Source organism: Bombina bombina, chromosome 1 (genome assembly GCF_027579735.1).
Source record: "Bombina bombina isolate aBomBom1 chromosome 1, aBomBom1.pri, whole genome shotgun sequence".
NCBI classification, from domain to species: domain Eukaryota; kingdom Metazoa; phylum Chordata; class Amphibia; order Anura; family Bombinatoridae; genus Bombina; species Bombina bombina.
Window position 1 is genome coordinate 291,234,077 of NC_069499.1, and position 21,926 is coordinate 291,256,002.

Below are 21,926 nucleotides of genomic sequence, written 5' to 3' on the forward strand. Positions count from 1 at the left end.
GACTCTCTTTCACACCAGAACCCTGTATAGTGAAAGTATATAGCTCTCAGGCTAAAATTACCTCTGTAAAATCCTTTGGGGGATATTGCAGTGCTGATGAGACTTCTTAGATAATCTTGCCAGCAAGGAGAGCTTTTGATCATCTGGCCCTCAATATAATTCCTTCACCTCCCTCTAATTGTGGGTGCTGCCATTTTTTAACCTAGGTTTCACTGCAGGTATATGAAGGAGACTTGCTGCACATATACAAACACATGAGGACTAATGCAGTGAAAGCTATATTTCAACTGTGGCCGGACTTTTAGCCGACGGACACTTGGCCGACGGACACTTGGCCGACGGACATTTGGCCGACGGACATTTGGCCGAAATGCAAGTGGCTGTCAGATAACAGTCCGGCAACGAGATAGATAGATTTGATAGATAGATAGATACATAGATTAGATAGATAGATCAATAGATGCAATAGATACATTTGATAGATACGATAGATAGATTTGATAGATAAATAGATAGATTTGATAGATAGATAATTTCCCAGACAGAGAATTACAAAACGTGCGGCTGGGACCCATGGTAAGGTTCCCAGAGGCAGTTGCGGCGCCCGAGGCTCTGATTAGAACAGAGCACTCTGGAACGTATCTGCCCTCGGCCGAAATCGGAACATTCTTTAGCTTTCTGTCTGTCAGCCAAATGTCCGTCGGCCAAATGTCCGTCTGCCAAATGTCCTTCTGCCAAATGTCTTTCTGCATTTTGTCAGAGCACCTATTTCAACATGGGGACATGCAATTAAAAAACAAAACTTTTCAGTATACTTCTATGACCAGATTCCCACTTAAAGTGAATGTAAGGTTTAAATTATTAACTGCACAGTTTTTAAAAATACTCTTAAAAACCGGGGCACTTTCATTCATTAAACTTTAAATTTACTTTAAGTAGGATCAGAAGTAGGTACATGTATTGAGCACTGTATAACTTTTGCTGTAACATTGTTATACAGATAATTATCAAATCACGCACATGCTCCCAACCCTGTGTCAATATGCTGTTGTAAAAAGGTGCTGCTTCAAGAAAGAATACCCAAAGAAAGATATAAATCTCATGATGCATTACAAAAAATACAGAGGTCAATAATATGATTGTAATGGATGTTTAAACAATTTTTCCAATGCAGAAGCCAAAGAAGATTGTTTTGAAAAATAATTTGCCATTTTTTTGTCATTAGTAAGTTCATGCTCTTGCTGCCCGGTGCTGGAAATGGTATACACATTTTTTTAAATGTTCTAACAGTATATGATCTATTTTTGACAGATTTTTCACTCTTCCAATAAAATTAACACTATTAGTGAGGATACCAAGGTGGAATTATATGCCAGTTCTGTGGAACAGTGAAATTAAGCTGTAGTGTACTAAGTCACAGGGTACCCAGTAATACAATAAATCCCTTGTGCTATTTTGTTCCGTTCAATTACATGTTTAAACCATACATGTTCCTCATCATAAGCCTTCAATGAAACACAATACCTTTTTCCTACACCTAAAGTATAAAATCCTATCCTTCAGCAATACACCTTCTCTACAAACAAACCTTTACAGTATGAATGGTTGTGCCAGTACAAATATAATTCTAGCTTGATTAGGTAAACAAAAGACTTTGGATGGAAATCGTATGCAAAACTGGAAGCTCTGACTGATGTAATACATAAGATTCTGTAACAGGTGTTCCAAATGAAATCATACGGTAAATGATTAGATAGGTACCATTACTTGACACAAGTGAAGTAGCCCTGCATATATTCCCCTTGCATCCTAAACAACCACTAAACTACAATTCTTTGTGTTCTGGGGCAATTCTGTTAAAAATGACACAAAATGTTCAGCACATACTGATATTAACTTTAGTATGGGTGCACGCTTTAGGGTAGTTGCAATTTCCTAAGAACAATCAAATGTAGCAATAAAGCAGCACCTAGTTTTTAATGTATCCAAATATTGTTTATTAGAATATGCCAAAAGAAGGACACAACATTTCGGTTAGATTAAGGTTTTCGGTTAGATTAAGGTTATTCATTTAAAATTCTGTTGCATGGAAATACATACAAAATCCCAATATACTTCTCTTAACCCACTTATTACCCCTACCGGTATTTCTTCACTATGTTGTATTGCAGGACCCTGGATCTGAATCACTTTTTGTTTTTATGTCTCTACAAGTGAATTTATAGTTTGATGTGTGCAAATTCTTTTTGAGTTTAATATACCATCAGACTGCAGCTTTGTAGTTAAACTGTACTGTATACAAAATAAAAATACCAAGTATCACAAAAAGGAAAAAAAGTGAAATAAATGTGATAATACAATATGTGCATTTCCCTGAGCTTGGTAAAGCTCCAACCCATGTGAGTAAACCATTTGCAAACAAGTGTTTATCTCCTGAAACAGTGTTACAAAGTCAAACTATGTTGCAACTTTGTTTTCTTTTCTCTGAGAACATAATAAGAAACAACAGAAGGCCGGACACTCCCAGTTAAACTGTATACGTCTATGGAATTTATCGCATCTAACCCTGTTCATACACCACCCAGAACTGTGTCTATAATATCACTCTTTTTACATCTCCTAGTCCTTCTGCCTATTTAATACTTAGTGGCAGTAACTAGGGAACAGTTTTGATAGTGTGTAGAAACTAACCAATCTACTAACTTTATTGATTTATTATCTGTTAAAGTAAGATTGTCTGTTTAAGTAAAGCAGTTAGCTAAACATTGTAACTTTTAAATTGTTTGCTGTGCAAGGGGTGCATTTAAAAAAACAAAAATAACAGTTTTTATTAAGTTTATTTCTTTTTTTATTTCTTTTGTTGTTTTTTTTTTGTTTGTTTCCTGTGTGAATAATTAGGGGAGGGATTATTTTCACCAGTGTGGGTCTACCTAGACTATAAACTCAAAGTAACTCTTGGAGCCTGTTCTAAGAGGGGTCTGCTGCATTGATTATCTGTTAAAGTAAGATTGTTTAAGTAAAGCAGTTAGCTAAACAAGGTAGTTAGGCAAACAAGGATTTGGAGTTAGCAAGGGGGAAATATAGTTATTTTATATTTTTAAGTTAAACCTTTTAGTAAGAATGTGTGAGAGTCTCATTCATTGTACAGAATGTCATATGTTTGCATCACTGGGAGCAGCCACTTCAGGATTATATGTTTGGTGGCAAGTGTGAGCATATTTTTTTTCTTTAGAGACTCATACTGGAGTTCTGGAGGAACGAATTGCAACACTGCATGAAATTCAGACACTTGAAAGGGAAAGGATAGGAATGAGCGGGTTGTTAATGGTTCTAGCAGTGGACTTGGGAGGATTCAGATTAGGAGACTCCAGAATCTAGCTGGGTCAAAGTCAGAGGGCGAAGTAAAGGTAAGTGGAAGAGACAGGGCCAGTTCTTGAGCTAGTACACCCCAACAGATTTGCCAGATTGAGTGAAGATGTTGGGGATATCAGTTCAGGGGTGCAGAGAAGGCTGTTTGCCTAGTATAGTGAACAGTCCTTTAGTCGTGGAAGAGGAGGCATACTATGGTGGGCAGTCCTTCAGACATGGTAGAGGGGCATACTATAGTTAGCAGTCCTTCAGTCATGGAAGAGGGGCATAAAAGTCAGGCCTGAGGCAGATGTTGGTGGTAGGAGACTCTATTATTAGGAAGGTTAATAGGGTAATTTGACATCCAGACCCTATAAATAGAACAGTTTGCTGTCTTCCAGGGACTCGTGTTAGGAATATTGTGGAGGGATTGTTGATAGATGGGGTCTGATCGCTGCAGTCATGGTACATATTGGTACTAATGAAGGAATCAGCAGGAGATGAAGAGTGCTAAAAATGACTTTAGGGAGTAAGTAGCAAACTTAAAGCAAGGGGCCTCCAAAGTAATATTACCAGTGGCCGTGTGCTAACTCAGTAAGGCAGAAGGAGCTAATGTCTGTTAATTAATGGTTACAAACATGGTGTAAAAATGAGGGTTTGACTTTTTAGAGCACTGGGCTGACTTTTCACTTGGGTACAATTTGAACAGTAAGAATGGATTGCACCTGAATGGACATGGGTGCAGGTGTGTTAGGGGATAGGATTGTAGAACGTTTAGAGAATCTTTTAAACTAGGCAAAGGGGGGGGGGGGCAGTTAGACACAATAGAACAGAGAGATCAGTCTGTGAATATGTCACTCCTATAATATCTCAAGGAAGGGATGACTTAAGAAATGTCACATTAGAAAGTAAGGAGGAAAGCACACCAAGTAGCAGCAGAAAGCACATGAAAATTAAATGTATGACAACAAATGCGAGAGGGCAATGACGAGGTTAAATAGGGAGCTGGAACTCTTATTTCGCAGAAGAGGACTATGATATGTTCAGTAGCACTGAAACTTGGTGGAATAATTTACATGAACTAGGCAGTTAACTTAGAGGGGTATACTTTATTTAGGAGGGACAGGATAAATAAAAGCTGTGGAGAATCTGCATGTATATTATAACGTAACCTTAAACCTACAATAAGGGAAGGGTATTTATGCTACAGGGTACAATGTAGAGACCCTGTGGCTTTAAATAAGAGTGGGCGGAAAAAGTCCTAAAAAATATCACTTGGAACATGCTACATGCCCCCCCCCCCCCAACATTAGTGACCTGGAGGAAACACTACTAATGCAAATAGGTAAAGATGCTAATAACAGTGCTGTAATTATGGGAGATTTTAACTACCCTGATATAAACTGGGCCAACGAAACTAGCCATTCAGCTAAGGGGGATAGATTTTTAAATGTTTTTCAGGGATAAACTTCTGTCACCATTAATAGAGAAGCCAACTAGGAGTAAAGCAAAAACACACAAATATAGCTCTTTGAGCGCCAGTATAACAGTAGGTGTGGTAAAGTGCAACAAATAGTACTTATAGATAATAAGTGGTTGGTTAGTACACATTAGAACTAATATCATAAAATTGCTCTACTCAAAATATTAGAATGGTGCAGGCTTTATGACATGTACCTAAGAAGGTTAATAATACTCACATCTACCTAAGTGCACACAAAGATATCTTAGGCATCCAGGTTTATTTATCTGTAACAAATTCAAATACAGTTTCAGGTGATTAGTGATGATCCAGGTGGCAATACTGCTAATAATCATGCAGTCTTGGAGCACCTCTTAGGATAAACATGTAAAGACAAAAAGGAAAAGAAGCACAAAGCCAATTAAAATGTAAACCATATACAACATAATTTTAATGCATAAAAATAAAAAACATCATCACACTCACATGTGGAGAACTCAAAGAATATGAGGTATTAAAAACACAGAGATTGCATTTGCTGCGATCAGGGACTCTTAGCGATAAGTTCATGGAACTATGGCAAACCACCCTTGTGGGTATCAATTAGACATGGTGCATGGTGGAAAAATTCGGTTCGGTTCGGATCGATTCGGATTTTTTTCGAATTTCGGTTCGGAATGATTCGAATTTGGAAAAAATTTGAATCAATTCGGTTCGGATTTGTTTCGGATTCATTCGGATTCGAATAAATTCGGTTCGGATTTGTTTCGGATTCATTCGGATTCAAATAAATTCGGCTGGATTCGGTTCGATTCGGAAATTCGGAATTTCGGTAAGTGTTAGGTGGGATTAGACTAGTATTATGTACTGTACATTAGGTGTAACCCATAGCAGAGTGATATAACCTAATATACTGTACAATACTAGTGTAATCCATGGCCATCCGGAATCTACTGAATAAATCCGAAATAAATCCGAAGTTATTCGATTTATTCGGTAGATTCGGCTCTATTTTAATTCGGAGATTCGGTTCGATCCAAATCTCAGAATTTGCAGCATTTGCCGAATTTCCGAATCGAACCGAACCGAATCGCAGCATGTCTAGTATCAATGAAAGTGTTCTTAGTCTGTAGTCCAAATCCACATATATATGTACGCCTGTCTGGCTTAAACTTCAGATTCAAAACACGACTGCTCCAGAGCTCTCTCTAAGCCGGCTTGAGTGCTGCTGGGGCAGAGAGAAGTGAAGCAATATTGGATTTAGTGCTATCAAACAATACAGATATAGATTCAGCGCTGCTGAATCTGTTGGAGCTCTACAAATACCTGATAATAATAATAATATAATAGAGGCCCATTTATCAAGCTCCGTTTCAATAAAGATAGCAAGAGAATGAAGAAAAATTGATAATAGGGAGTTAAATTAGAAAGTTGCTTAAATTGCATGCTCTATATGTATCCCTTTAAGTAGTGCGGTCTGCCTGGCTGGTCTTTCTGTCTGTCTGTCTGCCTGTCTATCCTCAAAATCATTAGATAGAGCAGCATATATATTATTACTATTTCATACTACTGAGTTACCCTTTAGGGGCCCCAAAACAGTTGAGTTAGATCCCCTACTGATCTATGCCTAAACATACCTTAAAGCGATTGGTAAATCCTAGCATTTCAAAAACGCTAGGATTTATCAGTGCAATAACTAAAAGGGACCTTCATTCAGAACGTTAACTAAAACATCAATAAAACGGAATTTATACCGTTTTACCAATACATTTCTTTATTTCGGGGATGATGAGAGTCCACTCCCTTCTCCATTGGTCCAGTCATAATATGAGTTGGACCTGGTTGAGACACTGCTACTGGTTTTGGCTAGGCTGCTCATTGTAACAGACTCCTCTTAAATGGCTCACTGCAGCTTCATGCTTTTCCTTACCCCATGTTACTCTCATTGCTCAGTCTTTGATTCCACTCCTCTATTTCTCCCTGGCTAGCCCCTATGGATATAGCATGGACGTATCAACCATATATGTGACTGTCCTGTTTATATAACTGTATTATTTATAGTCATATAGTTAACAGAATTATTGCAATTTACTAATTCAGATATCATAATATGACAATTATGTAAAATACTTTAATACAACTGTGCATGTGTGCAAAACATAAAAGAATAAAAAGAACACAACTGTATTTCTCATTAATGGAACTAAGTATGCAATAAAAAAGTTGAGAGATCCTATTCAAAAGAAGCCAAAATGATTTTTCGAATCTGTTGAAATTATAAAGTCTTGTATAAAAGTGCGTGCATACTGTTATGTTATAGATTGGAATACAGTGCAACCATGAAATAACTGTGTTTTTAAATGGATTGTAATTGTTTTGAATTTTTGGGTTCAAATGGATTGTAATTTCTTTAAATCTTTTGTTTAGTGATAGGAAATATAACCCTTGCTCTAGTGCTAACTTTTCCATATGGAAATATTTTGGAAAACAAGGTTGACTAAGAAAAGAAACAGAAAGTGAAAGTTAGAGTTATAGATATACTGAGTGTAATGAAGAGAGATCACACACTCCCTAAATTCACTCATCTGATATAGTCTCCAGGACATTGACTCCTATCAGCCTTTTAGCTCACAAAATCCTTAATATTGTCCATTTCTTTCTACCATCATAATGGGGGATATTAGCCAATGCAAGTTTCCTGTGGCTTTACAATGGGATTTGGAAAGAGGGGACTGAAACAAGTGAAGAACAAACTCCTTGTGCACTTTCCACAGCGAAGAACAAATCTGGCGGAGGAGAATGTGCACTCCAGGGACATGGACTGCAGCACAGGGATACATTATCATTAACTTTAAAGAAGAGTCAGTATGAGGAAGACGGGTTATGTAGAAATGAAGTGTACTGAGGATGGTTAAAAATGTAAAAGGTAGAGGCTCACAAAGGGGGTGAATGCTGAAAGGGACATGAAACCCCCACAAATTCTTCATGATTCATGATAGAGAATACAATTTTAAACAACATTCCATGTACTTCTGTTATCAATTTGCTTCCTTCTTTAGTTTTCCTTTGTTGAAGAAAGAGAGCAATGCACATGGGTGAGCCAATCACACGAGGCATCTATGTGCAGCCACCAATCAGCAGCTACTGAGCCGTATCTAGATATGTTTTTCAGACAAAGGATATAAAAAGACCTGAAGCAAATAGATAATAGAAGTAAATTGGAAAAGTAATCTAAAATTGCGATGCTCTATCTAAACCATGAAAGAAAAACATTGGGTTTCATGTTCCTTTACGGTAAAACAGAAGGCTAAGGGAATGCTGGCTGTCAGAGGAATAGAGGGGTAGATAAAAGCATGGATAGTCAATTCACTAAATACATATATCTTTATTGCTATGTGTCATATTCTAATGCATATGTTGTACAAGCATCAGTGAACATTGCACAGGTAAATGATAATTGTGTCTAGCTGGAATTACTAAAGGGCTTTTTTTCTTGATAAAATACTTATTTTGCAATTCTTATATAATAAAAAAGTAGCAGCTCAATATATTGAATCAAAACATTTTTTTTTCACAAACAGGATCCAAAAATATAGAAACAATATTTCAGGATCACTCCCTTAATCATGATATAATTAGAGATGTGTTCTCACTTAAAGGGACAGTAAAGTCAAAATTAAACAACATTATTTGTAGCTTTGTATACAATGTTGCAAAACACTTGTTGCCATAGAGTACTAAAGACACGTGCACACTCCTGAGGTTCTTACAAGCCTTCCTAATTTTACTCTTCAATAAAAGATAACCAGAGAATGAAGCAAATTTGATAACAGAAATAAAATGGAAAGTTGTTTAGAATTGATTGCTCTGTTAAATCATGAAAGTTTAAATTTATTTGTCCCTTTAATAATGACCAGCTATACATACATTTTCATAATTAATTATACAGCGTAACTTAAAAACTAAACTTTAGAAAAGCTTATCAAATAATTTATATAAAAAAAATCTCCATAAAAATGTTATGATGTTTTTTCCATTAATAATCATATATTTAAAATCAGAATTTAGCACGATTGTAAGTTTCAATATAAGAGAGATTTTATTTTCATATTTATTCTTTATTACCTACGTCTACCTGAACCTTAAAATACTGCTATTTTGATAACAGTGCTATAGAGGTTTTGTGGTGATGTTACAAATAAATTCTAACAATAAGCGATAATTATAGAATCCGATCTGGAGGCAACCCTAGATAAAATAATAATAATATTTTTAGCTAAGAAAATATTACAAGGAATAAATTAATTTAACCACTTAGTTCTATAGCACACACTTTCATAGTTACATTAGACCTGGTATAGACATCTAGCTTCGCTGTCACTCAACTCAGTCAAAATAAGAGGAACAGTTTACTCAAAAATGTTCTACCCTTTAATTGTGTTCCCAATGATCCACTTTACCTGCTGGAGTGTATTAAATTGATTTACAAGTATTTCCATTACCCTTGTACTGGCATTTGAAATAGTTAATTTAGCCTGTGGTATCTCCACCTATCCCGGGACGTTTTTGACCTTAAGGTTAAGCTGTGTAAACACAGCCAGCAGAAAAAAATTACACTCCCAGTGGGTTATAGAAGAGATAAGGTAATAAAATGTTAATTTTCTATTGTTCTCTCCAAGTATTGGTGATTGGTTTATGGACAGATAGTAAGATAAAGAAGCAGGTACAGTATATGTACACAATGTTATAAAGTAATTGTGATCTGATTATACCTACAAGCTCAGACCCATTTTATTAGGTTGGGGTTTCAAAACACAAATCAGCTAATTCCTATACACAAATAAACCTTAGAAAAAGCAAATCTCATACATTTTATAGTCTGCAGCTGGTAAAAAAAGTAATTAGAAACACATTAAGGGGAATAAACTATTTTATAGTATACAGTCCCTTTAACTACTTTTAAATTCACATAGATATTTAATTTTTAAAATATTAATATTAATTAATAACATTAGTGCTTAATAAGAAATATGGGGGCAAAAATAGTTTAGCTATATTAGTAATATAAATACAGAATGTAATACAGGTTTACAATATTTGATTTTTTTAATCTCTTTTTCATTTCAGTGCGTGACCGAGTTCTACAAAACCAGAACCAAGAACTACAATTACCTGGTGGAAAAAAACTGAAGTTAGAAGTCAGTTTGCCTGAGCCAGATACTCTAACAGGAAGGTAAAGCTCCAGAAGGGCAAAATAAATTCACTGTAAGTATATTTATAAATACTAGTCCTAAAGCCCGTGCACACGGACCATTTTTTGTAGTACAGCGGTCCCACCCCTTGCTCTCCTCTCTTCCCCTCTCTTTTGCTCTCTCTCCTCCTCTCTTTTGTGCTCTCTCTCCTCTCCCCTCTCTTTTGTGCTCTATTTGCTCTCTCTCCCCCCTCTCTTTTGCTCTCTCTCTCCCCCTTTCTTTTGATCTCTCTCTTTCCCCCTCTCTTTTGCTCCTCTCCAGGGGGGGGGGGGGTCTCTCTTTTGCGCTCTCCCCCTCTCTTTTGCTCTCTCTCCCACCTCTTTTGCTTCCTCTCTCCCACCTATTTTGCACTCTCTCTCTCCCCACTTTTGCTCTCTCTCCCCTCTCTTTTTTGCTCTCTCTCCCCCCTCTCTTTGCTCGCTCTCCCCCTTTCTTTTGATCTCTCTCTTTACCCCTCTCTTTTGCTCTCTCCCCCTCTCTTTTGCGCTCTCCACCCCTCTCTTTGCTCTCCTCTCCCACCTATTTTGCTCCCTATCTCCCCTCTCTTTTTTGCTCTCTCTCCCCCTCTCTTTTGCTCTCCCCTCTCTCCTTTGCTCTCTCTCCCCCCTCTCATTTGCACTCTCTCCCTCTCTCCTTTGCTCTCTCCCCCCTCTCCTTTGCTCTCTCTCCCCCCTCTCCTTGATCTCTCTTGACCCTCTTTGCTCTCCTCCCCCCTCTACTTGCTCTCTCTCCCCCCTCTCCTTTGCTCTCTCTCCACTCTCCTTTGCTCTCTCTCCCCCTCTCCTTTGTTCTCTCTCCCCCCTCTCCTTTGCTCTCTCTCCCCCCTCTCCTTTGCTCTCTCTCCCCCCCTCTCCTTTGCTCTCTCTCCCCCCTCCTTTTGCTCTCTCTCCCCCCTCTCTTTTGCTCTCATCTCCCCCCTCTCTTTTGCTTTCTCTCCCCTCTCTTTTGCTCTCTTCCCCTTTCTTTTGCTCTCTCTCCCCTCTCTCTTTTGCTCTCTCTCCCCCCTCTCTTTTGCGTTCTCTCTCCCCGCTCTCTTTTGCTCGATCTCCCCTTTCTTTTGCTCTCTCCCCTCTCTCTTTGCTCTCTCTCCCTCCTCTCTTTTGCTCTCTCTCCCCCCTTTCTTTTGCTCTCTCTCCCCCCTTTCTTTTGCTCTCACCCCCCCCTCCTTTGCTCTCTCCCCCGCTCCTTTGGCTCTCTCTCTCCCCCTCTCCTTTGCTCTCTATCCCCCTCTCTTTTGCTCTTTTTCTCTCTCCCCATTTCTTTTGCTCTCTCTCTCCCCTCTCTCTTTTGCCCTCTTCCCCCCTCTCTTTTGCTCTCTCTCCCCCCTCTCTTTTGCTCTCTCTCCCCCCTCTCTTTTGCTCTCTCCCCCCTCTCTTTTGCTCTCTCTCCCCCCTCTCTTTTGCTCTCTCTCCCCCTCTGTTTTGCTCTCTCTCCTCTCCCCTCTCATTTGCTCTCTCTCCCCTTTCTTTGCTTTCTCTCCCCTCTCTTTAACTCTCTCTCCCCCCGCTCTTTCTCTCTCTCCCCTCTCCTTTGCTCTCGTTCTCCCCTCTCTTTAACTCTCTCTCCCCCTCTCTTTAACTCCCTCTCCCCCCTCTCTTTCGCTCTCTTTCTCTCTCCCCCCTCTCTTTAGCTCTCTCTCCCCTTCTCTCTACTCTCTCTCCCCCCTCTAGTTTTGCCCCCCTATCCCCTCTCTCTTTTGCCCCCTCTATCTCTACCCACTCTTTGTTGCTCTCAGGCCACGCCTAACTCCCGGTCAGCCAAGCACACTCCTGGGCACACCACCGCCCCACCACGTTCCCATCGCGGCACCCCCGCTAGTCACGCTCCCTCGCCACACCCGCTCCACCAACCACGCCCATGACCACACCCCCACAACGGCAAATCTGATCTGAAGGTTGATCCTAAAGGCCAGGTATGTTTGTCCTCACGCAGTCTCTACTGCGCATGACTGCATCTGACAAGATATACCTGCCTTTTATATATAGGATATATATGCTTTTCTAATAATAAAAAGATTTATTCAAACAGTTGCAGCCTGAATAGAACTTTGTATAATTGTATAATTGTCCTTTGTAGAATCTAAAAAGAAACAGAGGCAACAAAATCCAGGTAAAACAATCTAGAATTAACAACGTATTATATAACTGGTCTATGTATAGGGTTTACAGCTGTCCTCCACAAAGATACTGGACAACCTATTAGGTGACTGAGCACTAGGGTTGCCACCTCAGCATGTTTTTCCTGGACACTATAGAATTACACATGCTACAGGGTGTGCAGAGTAAGAACATACATCATGCTGCTGGACAGCACAAAAATTGTGAACCTGGACAGCACTATTTATGTTCCTCCCTGCGAGGTGGCAACCCTACTGAGCACGGGGGTTTTAGATGGTGTCACAAAATGGTCCCCCCAAATAGTAAACATTGACAATCCTTCTAGAAACGCCTGCTTTTGTTTGCTAGGCTCACAATCTGTCAGTATATTCCAAAAAAAGGGTACTGAACTGCGAAGTGCAGATGAGTGGGGCAATGTGTCTCCCATAGGATTATAAAGGGGATAGCTACTTCAGCAAAAGTCCGCTGACATCTCCACTCATCGGCATCTATCAGAGGTTTCTGTGTATGAAAACTTCAAATAATCAGGCCGACTTAACCATGGGACCAAGTGGATCCTATGGAACCAGACGACACTTGACAGAGGGACTGCACTTCAGTGACTGAGCACTTGAATATATGAAGACAAGGAGGGCGCAAATTTGTAGGCATGAAAAATAATGAATAATAATAATACATTCCCTGTGTTTAACTTGAGTTTCCTTTTAAAGTGTTTTATGCTGCAGTGTGCGTTCGTGTTTTAACGCTGAGAAAAAATGTCCCATTTCAGAGATAAAACAGCAACGCAGGCCATTACGAGTCTTGTTGTATAGCTGTACCACAAGCCTTTTAGCCTGTAACACAATGTCAGTCCCGCACTCGATAAAAATTACGTTTCTTGGCATAGGATTTCCATAGCGCTGCCATATACGAGTTTTGTGGTGAGGCTAAAAAGCTTGCGTTACTCCCTAGTAACGACACTGATCCGTACCACAATCTGAGACCAGTAGTTATAGTATTTACGCGACAAAACTGTTACCGAAACTCATAACTAAAGTGTTACAAAGTACACTAATAACCATAAACTACATATTAACCCCTAAACCAGAGGCCCCCCCGCAATCACAAACACTATATTAAACTTATTTAAACCCAAATCTGCTGCTCCCGACATTGCCGGCCAACTAAATAAATTTATTAACCCCTATTCCACCGCTCCCCGACATCGCCACCACTAAATAAAGTTATTAACCAATAAACCTCTGGCCTCCCACATCACTACCAGCTAAATAAACCTATTAACCTCTAAACCGCCAGCCCCCCACATCGCCAAAAACTAAATTAAACTATTAACCCCTAATCCTAACAACCCAATAACTTTAAATTAAAATACAAGATCCCTATCTTAAAATAAATAAAAACTTACCTGGGAAATTAAAAAAACTAAATTAAAACTATAAATGAAACCAACATTACTATTATTCTAAAATTAAAATAACTGCAAATTAAATAAACCTAACCCTACTAAAAATAAATAAATCTACAATTACTAAAAATGAAAAATACTAAATTACAAAACAATAAAAAGAATACTAAAGTACAAAAATAAAAAATAACAAATACTAAATTACGAAAAATAACAAACGAAATTATCCAAATAAAAACAATTACACCTAATCAAATAGCCCTATAAAAATAAAAAAGCCCCCCCAAATAGAAAAAAAACCCTAGCCTACAATAAACTACCAATAGCCCTTAAAATGGCCTTTTGTAGGGCATTGCCCTAAAGATATCAGCTCTTTTCCCTGTAAAAAAATACAAAGACCCCCCCAACAGTTAAACCCACCACCCAACCAACCCCCCAAAATAAAAAACCTAAGCTACCCATTGCCCTGAAAAGGGCATTGGTATGGGCATTGCCCTTAAAAGGGCATTCATCTCTTTTTCATTGCCCTTAAAAGGGCATTTAGCTCCTTAAAGAAAGCCCAAAACCATAATCTAAAAAAACAAAAAAACAAAAAAAAGTTTTAAAAAACCTAACACTAACCCCCGACGATCCACTTACAGTTTATGAAGTCCAGACATCCATCCTCAACCAGGCGGCGAGAAGTCTTCATCCAGGCGGCGAGGTTTCCAGGCGGTGTTTTCTATCTTCATCCAGGCGGTATATTCTATCTTCATCCCGGCGGCGCAGAGTGGCTCCATCCTGAAGACATCAGGCGCGGAGCATCCTCTTCATACGGTCACCGCCATATACTGAATCTTCAATGCAAGGGAGCCTTTTCAAAATAGCGTCCCTTGCTTTCCTATTTGCTGTTCAAATTAGCCAATAGGATGAGAGCTACTGAAATTCTATTGGCTGATTTTAATAGCTAATAGAATTTCAGTAGCCGATCCACGCTGCTGGGATGAAGATAGAAGATGCCGCTTGCATGAAGGTAGAAGATGCCGCATGGATGGATGAAGACCTCGCCGCCTGGAAGAAGACTTCTCGATGCCTGGATGAGGATGGATGTCTGGACTTCAGAAACTATAAGGGGATCGTCGGGGGTTAGTTTTAGGTTTTATTAAACTTTTTTGGGGTGTTTTTTTTTTAGATTAGCGTTTTGGGCTTTCATAAAAGAGCTAAGTGTCCTTTTAAGGGCAATGCCCATACAAATGCCCTTTTCAGGACAATGGGTATATTTTTTTTTTTAGAGTTAGGTTTTTTATTTTGGGGGGTTGGTTGGGTGGTGTTTTTTGTTTTTTTTATAATTTTTATTGAGAATCCCTTTAAGGCAAACAATACTGAAATGTCAATACAAAGCTATAGAGAAGTAATTTTCAAGACATCAAATCAAATGAACAAACTAGAAAACAAGGAACATCAAAGTTGCAAGGCAATTGTAAGATTAAAACTTCTCAGGAATTATGCCTATTCAACTATAGTACCTCTAAAGAGCCATAAGGCCTCTCTTAGACCTCTAATATGTTATAGGTAGTATATGAAGTCAAAGAAGGCAATTCATAACTGTACAAGACCTCTCTAGAGTCTCAGTCAGTGAATCTGATTTTTCTGAATTTTAAGGGAAGGGATTATCAATTATCACTTATGCATTTCAACCATCAATAGTTTTATCTTAGTCCTTGGTATATTCAGGTGTGAACAGACAAATGTAGAGCCCGTATTGCAAAAATAGTAGTAGTAGTAGTATAACAGAACATTTGTCATTCTGTCTATTCTCCTTCAATATAACTAATGTGTTTGTCATATTAAAAGGTCAAGTAGAATTGATAATCTTTTAGGATCACCAAAAAAAAAGAATTGGTTGAGAAATAGAGTGGGGAATTGAAAAGTTTTCTATAGGATATATGTTCCTTTGCTTACGAAGTAAGCCAATGGTATAAAGGAGGGGGAGGGTTGGGAGGAATACAAGAGGTTGGGGTTAGGTGTAAAAATAAAAATAATATTTTTTAAGGCTGGCTGGTAGACAATATATATATATCATGGTGCGGGAATTAAGAGATAGTGCATTACATTTGAGACCATACAATACATTCAGTTAGCTGTATCTCCTCTCTGGGGGCTATGCCACCTCTATATAAACATGGAAAAGGGTGTGTTGCTGTAGCTCCCTCAGGGGTTGCTGTCACCACCGAGTACAGAGACGGAAATAGGGGTATTGGATATGACCCCACTCCCTCTCACAGAGTGGGAAGAGGTGAGGGGCTTATCTTTCTTTTCTTAGTCGCAAACATACAATAGCCATTTAGGCTCAGTCTGTAAATAATTATTCCCCTATTACCCTGAATATACCACAAAATAGGCATGCCCTGGATTTCAAAGAACCCTTATGGTAGCATAGGGATATGATATGGTTTACAAGATTGAGTTATTTTTTCCATAGGAGCCTAAGGGGACTTGGCAAAATTTAAACAGGATGCCTATATGCAAATATGCACTCAATATTACACCTCATTTTATCATGTCTCAGCAGTGTGATATAATATAATTACAGTTGTAACTTTCCCTACATACATTACTATCACAGTTTATGTGTAATAAAAGTGATATGGTCTATATAAAGATCTTAGCATTGGCGTAGAAGAGTTTAGTCTACTAGTGGGCAGTTATTATCTGCTACTCATGGCCATTCATGAATAAGGGAACTGGACTAGGCCAAGATGTCTGTATAGCATTATACACTCACTAAGGGACCACACTCCATGAAACATAGTATCCTGATAAGACCTCCATAATACATGTGCTTCCTTAGCTGTACCATTACTAGCTTATATCTGAATACCGTGGGTAGTATCAAGGCAATACGGGTCTGAAGGATAAGTTTGGCTGTATTATGTAACCTACTCACTGTATGCTGTCCCGGGCCGCAGACAGCCCGTTGTACAATGTGAAATGAATCAATACTGCCAACCTCTATGCAACTTAACACCAAGCTGACGTATATTCACTATAAGCAGAATGTATGTAATAGCATAGTTTACAATATGGCTATACCTGTGACGTCAAATGAGACTCTATATGGGTTCAGGGAGGGGGTGTGTAGTTTAGGATCATATATAGATAATCTGAAATCTTTTGCTGTGATCTAACCTGTAGTCTACAGAGATAGATCCGTCCACCCAGTTGCTAGTAGAACGTAAAAGGGTAATAAGGAACATTCACTAAGATAGGCTGTGTACCCCTTCACCATATACATAAGCAAGAAAACATGGACATATACATCATATATTACACTGAAACAGCAAGATAGAGTTTGCTTTTCCCAGAAAACCAAAAGATTATCAAATACGTATAAAGTATTACGCTGCAGGTAAAAAAGGTCTCTCAGCCCAGCCCCTGTCCCTTGCTTAGCGTTCCCATAAAAGTGATATAGGACAGAACTTTATTAACCGCCAAGCACCCCAACCTAAATCAAATAAAAACAATTCAAGTAAAGATTAGACATTGAGCACATGTATAAATAACTAGTTAACAAACTAAACTCAAGAAGCTGCTTAACTATTCTGGAAATCTTAAACTAAAAGTTTATCTACAATGATCTAGAAGTATTGTCTCTAGATAGGCCTCAGCCTACCCCACACTGACCCGTCTGCTGGTTTGTAATAAAATGGTGGTGTAGAGAGTGTTCACTGTTCGAGGACCTTCATATGCATTTATCCATACTTGTAGGTCCGAATCCCCAGTGTTGCGGTAAGAGCGCGCTGGGAGTAAAGTTGTTGCGTCATATCTCTATTTCCTATACCGGTGTTGGGCTCTTTCCTCTGCATTCACCTGCCAGACAGGCATTCGACTTTTCCAGGCCAGAAATTGAGGCCCCCTCAGCTCCAATCCAACCACCAGGTTTCCTGACCGGCAGATCAGGGAAACCTGAGGTCGGTTCTCATCGGATCTTTTGCGTCCCACAAGGTCAGGTTTGGTCAAGATAGGGTCATTGTGCCTTTTCTCTCGCTCCTGCTTGGTGGGTATGTGGGCTGCTCTCCCCCTAATTTGTGGCAGAGGGACTCCGGTTGTAGCTTCTCAGGTTGCGTGACAGTAAAATGCTCATTTTATAAGCCCGAGCAATTGCCACTTCAAAGTTCGTGAAGATGGCTTGTTCGTGAAGAAGGTGTTCCAAAATGTCCTCCATTTGTTAGAGGGTGGAAGGTGGTAACGAAACAACACAACCACACCGGCAATGCTTTCACTCCAAAACAGGCTTGCAATCCGGTCAAATGGGAAAGTTAATGCATAGCAGTCGAAACTCTGTCAGTTGGAGACCATTACCTAGTCACCGAGTTTAGGCCACAACTGCTATAGGGATCGTTCATCTGTTAAAAAGTAGCATTAAAACCCTGTTTTCAGGCCAGAAAAGAGACGGCAATATCTCTGAGACCTTTAGCAAAATAGCCAATATGAGAATTGCAGAAAAAGGTAATAATTTGCTCTTGAATTTAGTATTTGGTCAGGAGCTCTTTCAAGACACGTCTTGCTCCTTCAATGTTAAGCTCCATCCCCTGGGTGGTGGGTTTTACTGTTTGACTTTGTATTTTTTACAGGGAAAAAAATCTGATTTCTTTAGGGCAATGCCCTACAAAAGACCCTTTTAAGGGCTATTGGTAGTTTATTGTAGGCTAGGTTTTTATTTTTATTTTGGGGGGCTTTTTATTTTTATAGGGCTATTAGATTAGGTGTAATTATTTTTATTTTGGATAATTTTGTTTGTTGTTTTTCGTAATTTAGTGTTTTGTTATTTTTGTAATTGTACATTTTTTTTTATTAGTGTTAGTTTTTTTTTTAAATTTGTAATTTAATTTATTTAATTGATTGTTATTTTAATTTTTATTATAATAGTTAGGTTAATTGTTAGTTTAAACTTAGGGTTTTTTTAATTTCACAGGTAAGTTTTTATTTATTTTAAGATAGGGATCTTGTAATTTTAATTTAAAGTTAGGGGGTTGTTAGGTTTAGGGGTTAATAGCTTAATTTAGTGTGTTGTTATGTGGGGGGGCTGGTGGTTTAGGGGGTTAATAGGTTTATTTAGTGGTAGTGATGTGGGGAGGCCAGTGGTTTAAGGGTTAATAACTTTATTTAGTGGCGGCGATGTTGAGGAGCGCAGAATAGGGGTTAATATCTTTTTTTTTTTATTGAGGTTGAAAAAATTACAGAATAGTAATTTTACAGAATAACCACTTGCATAAGCCCGTAACCAGTAAGGGCAACTTATCATATTATACAGAGCAGTTCACATACTTAACAATACACTGCTATTATGCGGCACAAGAGAAAATATACAGTTCCATAACTAGTAATAACAAAGGCCAAGTCATCAAAAACAATTCCAGTATTGTTAAGCTAGCTATGTGGTGAATAGAAATATATAGCTAACCTCAGGTTTTTTACAATAACATATGGGTCCCCTTTTGACCCCTTGTATCTGTACTTGCATACTTATAACCTCGCATTAATAGGGAGGGGGGCTATCAATATCGTCTATAATAAAACACCTATATATAGAATTTAGGGATTAAATCATTACATCTATGACACGTTATTTCTCCAACCAATAAATGGTCACTTCTGGTCCAAGAATAGAAAAGATAAAACAAGATTAGAAACAATACTATCTAGATCATGTATGTCACAGATGGTGATTCAAGATGAGAATATCCAAGGCCGCTAACTTGCAACAAAGATATAATAAACATTGGGAAAAAGTTTGATGGAATCTGAGTTCCAGTGAACAAAAATTGGGGGGGAGGGCAGAGCCTAACTCCAATAGATATGAACCTACAGAGACAGAAGTAGATATCCTGGCATTTATGTCTCACTTTATGAATAGTGGGTTAATATCTTTATTATAGTGTGGGCAATGTTGGGGTGCGGGGGAATAGGGGGTTAATAATATATAATAACACCAGTGCACTAAAAAAGCAACAGCATCAAACAGAATGAATAAATAAAAATGTTTTATTCCATTGCTATTATTAAAAGCTCATACAGCTGCACGTAACAATCACACTTCACCATTCATACCATGTGTAGTGCAGGAACGCCACCAGTGGTATAAAAAATATAAAAATATAAAAAATATATATATATACAATGGACTATGTCCAGAAATGTGAAAAGTAAAAAATAAATGTCCAGATAAGTTTAAAGCAGATATCCTCTATTTTGTAAGTAGCGATGTATGACAACTATTGAAGTTAATATTTTCACTCTGTTTCACTTTGTATATATGGCAGCTTTAATTGCGGCTTCTGTTAAATGTCCACAAGATGGTGTTTTTCCACAAGGGTGTTAATTTCAGAGTATTGCTTCATAAAACATTAGGGATCAGTGGAACCTCTAATTTAAAACAACTATACGGGTACATGCCACATTTTACCTTATAATAGTTAGTGTCCTTTAGGGGCCTTTAGGGTCTCTTACCACACTTTCCCATTCCTCAAGTGATGTGACTCCGGAATCTGCTGAGTGCTGTAGATTCCCAATAATCTCCCAAATCAGAGTTGCATTAAAATATCACAATGAGATACCAAGGTATGGTTTGTTAATTTTCCAGACCAATATAATTAAAGGGACATAATACTCATATGCTAAATCACTTGAAACTGATGCAGTATAACTGTAAAAAGCTGACAGGAAAATATCACCTGAGCATCTCTATGTAAAAAAAGGAAGATATTTTACCTCACAATTTCCTCAGCTCAGCAGAGTAAGTTCTGTATAAAAAGTTATACTCAGCTGCTCCCAGCTGCAGGTAAAAAAATTAAAAAAATGAAGAAATGAACAGCAGCCAATTAGCATCAGCAGTGCTGAGGTCATGAACTCTTACTGTGATCTCATGAGATTTGACTTAACTCTCATGAGATTTCATAGTAAGCTTCCTTTACCTGATTGGTGAAATAATATGAGAGTGCACAATGCTCATCCCTTCAGATGTCCCAGGACAGACACACTAATATGCTGCTTAGAAATCCTTTACAATGGGAGGTGGCTACTGAGGAACTTTTGAGGTAAAATATCTTTCTTTTTTACATAGAGATGTTCAGGAGATATTTTCTAGTCAGCTTTTTACAGCTATGCTGCATCACTTTCAAGTGTTTAAACATTTGGGTATTATGGCCCTTTAAGTTATTTAGCCTACAAATGATTTTATATAACTCTAATTAAAACACCAGAAGCTATATATATTCTTACTGCAAACAGCCAGCTTATATGACTAGCTAAGACTACACAGGGCTATGGATATACGCATAAAATACAAAGTGTGCCCCTTTAAAATTACTAACTGTAATCTAACTATAGCCTTTGATTTAAATATTATATATACTTAACAGTTTCTTATACTTTACCCAAATAAGCAAATGATTATTCAGTTTCCAGAATTTCTTGGGGGTCATCTATGGAGGGTTTACTCACAATGCGCAAAGGTATAGACCTCAAGAATTGTTAATCTTTCTTTGTTCAAGAAAGTGTCCCCAAAAATGGCAGAGAATATACTTGGCACCAAAGCCTATGTATGTTTCTCTCCAAAAGTTAATGCTTCTTTGAGTCTGTCTGTATCCTTCTGTCTTAGAGTGTGTGACACCCTTTATTTTAATCATTCCCACAAGATTTTGATAGGCCCTTACCGGTGCTTGTCTCTGATTCGCCCTCGGATCTGAACATCTCATAGGTTATTTTGTGAAATGCCTCCCTGAGTAGCCAAATGCCTTTTGGTTGTAATACCATATTTGAACTATAGGTGGCAGCAGATAACCAGAAATGCAGTTTTACCATCAATGCTGCTACAATTTAATATAGATTCATATATATGTTTACAATGTATTATATTTTCTAGTATTAATAAGTCACATGTTCCATGTGTAGTGGACCACGTCACACTACTCATCCTGAGCATTTCAAGACCATATATGATATATGTCTCATAATACAAAGTAATTCTTATACATGTAAAATATATGGGTATTTAAAAGGATTTTAATACTTTTAGCATGGATCCAATTAATATCTCAGCCATCATCTTGAGATCAGCAATAATATGTGTTTTCATATTTATTACTATCCCATATAAATATTTCATATCTGCATATACTATTTAAAACACAAACCACATATGTACTTATTAGATGCCTGAAAAATATAAGAATATGTTATCCATTAAATTTATTACAAACCTGAAATGCATTTCTCAGATCCATGGAATTGTACATTTTTAAACAGTATTGAAAATCATCCCAGTTGTATTTTAAAATTAATTTAACAGCTACAATGCAATA

General features: G+C 38.1%; 1 protein-coding gene across 1 annotated transcript in view; it reads left to right on the forward strand.

Annotated features, from left to right (window-relative positions):
- Nucleotides 1–4,083: 4,083 nt before the first annotated feature.
- LOC128657683 (protein mono-ADP-ribosyltransferase PARP14) overlaps nt 4,084–21,926 on the forward strand; it is a 411,551-nt gene continuing 393,708 nt past the window's right edge. Inside the window, exons 1-3 of the mRNA XM_053712086.1 lie at nt 4,084–4,093; nt 9,938–10,012; nt 12,139–12,171. Of these exons, the coding sequence (XP_053568061.1) occupies nt 4,084–4,093; nt 9,938–10,012; nt 12,139–12,171 (118 nt within the window). The remainder of the gene's footprint in view (nt 4,094–9,937; nt 10,013–12,138; nt 12,172–21,926) is intronic.